General features: G+C 35.4%; 1 protein-coding gene across 1 annotated transcript; it reads left to right on the top strand.

Annotated features, from left to right (window-relative positions):
• Window positions 1–1,145: 1,145 nt before the first annotated feature.
• On the top strand, window positions 1,146–3,765 carry LOC103935638 (uncharacterized protein At2g34160-like). The gene is made up of 5 exons (XM_009345429.3): window positions 1,146–1,336; window positions 1,629–1,677; window positions 2,527–2,589; window positions 2,674–2,738; window positions 3,510–3,765. The coding sequence occupies exons 1-5, from the start codon at window positions 1,214–1,216 to the stop codon at window positions 3,603–3,605; spliced, it is 396 nt and encodes a 131-aa protein (XP_009343704.3). The 5' UTR covers window positions 1,146–1,213; the 3' UTR covers window positions 3,606–3,765.
• Window positions 3,766–4,397: the final 632 nt, after the last annotated feature.

The raw sequence follows: 4,397 nt of genomic DNA, 5'->3' as shown, positions 1-4,397 counted from the left end.
CTACTCGCCCTGCCCTGCCCCGTTATTGTTTAAAATTGGTAAGGTTCGGTTCCTCTAAAATTGGGCCCGACCCAACCCGTGCCCACCCCTAGTTCCAATACTGTTTCCCATGGTATTGAGGAAAATTGGAGGGTTTGATTGGAAGCAAATGTGCAAGGTTCCAATGTTCTAATGTCCTTAATTTTGCAAATCTTTTGAACATTTGATATTTTGTAATGTTCTAATGTTTTTTTTTTTATTATGATCTTATTTTGGGTATGTAAATATATACTTAAAAGAAAACTGGGTTTTTATGTTTTTCATTTGATTATTTATTGGTTTAAAATACATTTTACTTAACGGGTAACGGGTCGAGTCATATTATCAGGTCAATTTCGGGTCGGATCATTTTACCTGTTTATTTTAACGGGTGTTATACGACACGATCCATTAAGATATCGGGTATGACATGAAAACGACACGAACACAGAAAACACGACATGAATGCCAGGTCTACATGTGGACTGACTCACATTTTTTTGCTAAGGGCTTGTTTTTAGTCCTTGATATGGTCAAATCATCTGCTGGGTTGACAAGTGTCATTTGTCCTTGATTTGCTGAAAACAAACTACTATTTTGTTTAATACCCCAGTTGGGATTTATAGCCTTGGGGCTGCCTCTTGTGTTCATCATCAGAAATTCTAGCCACAAAATCACACTCATGCACTAAACACCCAAATCGTTGCATATTAGGGTACCATTGTCTTTGTGCCCTTGTCTCTAACCTCACAATGAGCTAGCAATAATGTGGTTCAAATTTGTTTTTGGCAAAATCGAGCCTAAGGTCTCTCACTTACAAGTGAAGAGGAATGTCACTAGATTGTGGTATAGTTTGGTGGTATTCCTCTTCATATGGAAGTGAGATGTTATAGGTTTGAATCTTGTGGATGACAAATTCGATACTAAATTAGGTTGCTTATTATTTGGTTTTGCCAAACTCCTCTTTTTAGTATATAATATCGATGTACCAAAAAATAAAAAAAAGTGATTGATTTATTAGTATAAGACCAAACAAATGAAAAATAAAACACAAATTAATTCCACGCATGCTTGTCCTTTTTGGTCCTTTTAGGCCCATATATATAAAGAAGAACAATTTTAGAAAGAGAAATCGGAGAGAGACAGTAGTCAAAAGGGATTTAGGGTTAGGGTTTTTGAAGCTCTCTCAATTGCAATGGAGGAGATCACGGACGGCGTGAACAACATCACCATCAACGCCTCCGATTCGCACAAGAAGAACCGAATTCAGGTCTCAAATACCAAGAAGCCGCTCTTCTTCTATGTTAATCTTGCCAAGGTAAACCCTAATCCCTACCCTGTTCTTAATTTTCTGCCTATATATATGCTTGTATGCCTTATTTGGTTCCTGGGTTTTCTTTTATTTCTTTATCAATTGCTTTGAGTATGCTGAAATTTGAGTTTTCTGGTTAATTTGGGAAGAAATTGGGATTTACCTGGAAATAAATGTTTTCGATTGACATAGACGCAGCGGCAGTTCTGTTTTCCAGGTGTTTCGGAATAATTGTTGATTATTTTCAATTTTTATTTATTAATAAATAGTATGTTTATGTCATTATATTGTTTTGCAGAGGTATATGCAACAGTACAATGAGGTGGAGCTCTCCGCTTTGGGAATGGGTATGACACTTCAGCTGCTTCTATCTCATTAAGCACTATGTGTGTGTAGATCTCTGTGTTGTGTGCCATGTTAAGGTATCCGGTTAGACATTACCCTGGAATCAAGAAAACATTGAGGTTCATAACTAAGTTCTGGAAGACAACTGAAATTTAGCGTAGTTTGTTTGTACATGCGTTGATTCGGTTCACTCAATTTGACAAGTTGAGCTATTAGTTTCTGAACAAGCTAGGATGACTGGCTATTTTGTATCAATTTTTTGTCTGCCTAAGGTGGGAAGAGAATGGTTACTAATTTGTTGAGCCATTATGTCGTATTAACCTTTTGTTACTTTATATGGAAAAAGTTGCCTTTTGTTGCTCGTTCCAGTTTGTTGGTTGCTTATGCTTAGGTTTTCTTACTTGTGCTTAGCACGATGCTGACAACAATTACCAAGGAAATAACTCTTTACCATTTGAACATATACTCGTATAAACAGATTTGCTCCTGATTGGGAAACAAGATAAGGTGGCTTTGGGTAAAATGTTTAGTTGGTAGTTGTAAGGGACAAATGGAAATGTTTAGCGAACAAGTTATCTAAAGAAAGGCTAGGCAACCTAGCAGGGTTACTCTAAGGTAGCGTTTATTTTGCAGATGTGAGTCCAGAATCCATTACCCATTCCCATTTGGGGGTTGGGGGGTGGAGAGGTGTTTTAAATCTAGTCAAATGCAGCACATTCCCGTTCTGTTATGTTGCCACATTTGGAATTGAGATGTTTTTTTATCATGAATATTGTAGTTCTTGATTATAGGTATGATTTGTCTAGTATTAAAGCTGATGCAAGGATTAATATCTCATTGTACTGCTGCAGCTATTGCCACGGTCGTTACAATTGCAGAAATTCTGAAAAACAATGGGCTGGCAGTTGAGAAAAGTGAGACTTCTATTTTCTTTTCCGCTTTTCAAAAATAAACTATCAAACTATCAAGTTTACTTATATTCTGGGACGTGAATGCAGAAATCATGACATCAACTGTTGACATTAAGGATGATTCTAGGGGGAGGCCAGTCCAAAAAGCCAAGGTATGCCAATGTGATCTTCTAATGTCAAATAGCCAGTCATTTGTCCTCAATTTATAGAATGAGTTCTGAATCTCATCTGAAACGTCTGTCTGGGTAGTAAAAGAATAAGGAAGATGTATATTAGTGAAAGAATGGAGTTTTGAGTGGAGAGATCCTTTTACAATTATTGTTGCCCTATTGGATTTGTTTGATTCTTGAACATCAGTTTGCATTTATATTATTGGGCTAATATGGCTTGGTGAAGTTGTTATGTGGACATGCCAAACTGTATTGGTTTTAAGAAAAGCATAAATGTGATATGAATGGCAAAATTATACACCTTACCGGTCGGTGCACCTTTTTCGGAGATTGCTAATTTGAAAAGAAATGCTTGTTGTGTCACTGACCATCTATTCATGTGTTGGCAGTGTGCTGCTGTGTGAGATTTAAGGGGGAAAAAATTGTCCATTCTACATGTATTTTGAGTGTCGTTGTTCCAAATCCCAGTAGGGTTGTCATTTCATATATTATACATGGTTATTTGCAGTTACTTTTTTTTTTAACCTTATAGCAAAAACGTGCTTTCAAATTGTATTTGGTATCTATTTGGTGTAGGACATATTGTCAACTTTGTTTTCCAACTTCACAAGAGTAGTACCATTTTTGTGAGGCCTTCTAGCTCAAGTTGTAGAGCACTTTAAGGTCACATTCATGATGAGATCGACTCTTGTCCTTCCTGTCCCCTACCAAGTATTCCATTTTGTTAATATTGATATACTCTGTTGGTTTTAGATTGAGATTGTACTTGGGAAGTCAGAAAACTTTGATGATTTGATGGCCGCTGCAGCCGAGGAGAGGGAAATTGCAGGTGCTGAGGAGCAAAGCTGAAAAATATTCTCTGTTTGGAGCTTCTCTTACAGTGTGTTTGGCTTGTATTATGTGCTCTAAAGCTGGTTATGGAAATAAATTTTGGTAAAGTATATTATTCAAGCATAGAATATTTTATGGAAAAGGCATTTTCTGTATGCTATAACCTCTTTTTCCTCCATATTTGTTGTTGATGGGTCGGGGTATTTGGTTTGTGGGAACTTAACTCTTTATTGTTGATGAAATTAATCTTTTACCAAATCAAAAAATTACAAATTAAAAACTAATCAAATTGCTGTACGACTTAAATTGCGACAATTGAAAATAAATATAGACAGAAGCAGAACCTAGTCAATTTATACGGACCAAAATCTCTTCTCATTTTCTTTTATCTTCTTTTTTTATTCTTTTTTCTTTATTTCCTTTTTCTATTCTTTTTATTATTTTTTTAATAACTTTTTTTGGGTCAAGAATAGCCAACTACTGTTTTTTTTTTTTAATTTTAATTTAATTAATTTATTTTTTATTTTATTTTCAATACACTAGTATTTTTACACTAAAGGAATGGGGAATTTGGTTAAGTCACACAATGGACAATCTAATTTGGTTTCGAATTTGTCATTCACGAGATTCGAACTTAAGACATTTCACTTCCAAGTGACGAAAAATATCATCAGATTGTAGTAATGAGTGGCAAAATAGCTTATTACTTAGATTAGAAAACAAATAGTACATAAGCCCCAAAAAAGAAATTCAAAAGCACCTTACTAGGGAAGGCCTAACTTCAATAATTACATTATGAGCCAAGCCCAT

Source organism: the organism of the source record quoted next, unplaced genomic scaffold (genome assembly GCF_019419815.1).
Source record: "Pyrus x bretschneideri cultivar Hongxiangsu unplaced genomic scaffold, Pyrus_bretschneideri_v1 Contig26, whole genome shotgun sequence".
Classification (NCBI taxonomy): Eukaryota; Viridiplantae; Streptophyta; class Magnoliopsida; order Rosales; family Rosaceae; genus Pyrus; species Pyrus x bretschneideri.
The sequence above is the reverse complement of the archived record's forward strand: the minus strand, read 5'-3'. Positions and strand labels throughout refer to the sequence as shown.

Excerpts from the sequence above, each read along its gene's own strand:
- LOC103935638 (XM_009345429.3), top strand. The coding sequence starts at position 1,214 with ATGGAGGAGATCACGGACGGCGTGAACAACATCACCATCAACGCCTCC. Across the intron at positions 1,337-1,628 it reads TCTATGTTAATCTTGCCAAG|AGGTATATGCAACAGTACAA; the intron begins GTAAACCCTAAT and ends ATTGTTTTGCAG. Across the intron at positions 2,590-2,673 it reads TGGGCTGGCAGTTGAGAAAA|AAATCATGACATCAACTGTT; the intron begins GTGAGACTTCTA and ends ACGTGAATGCAG.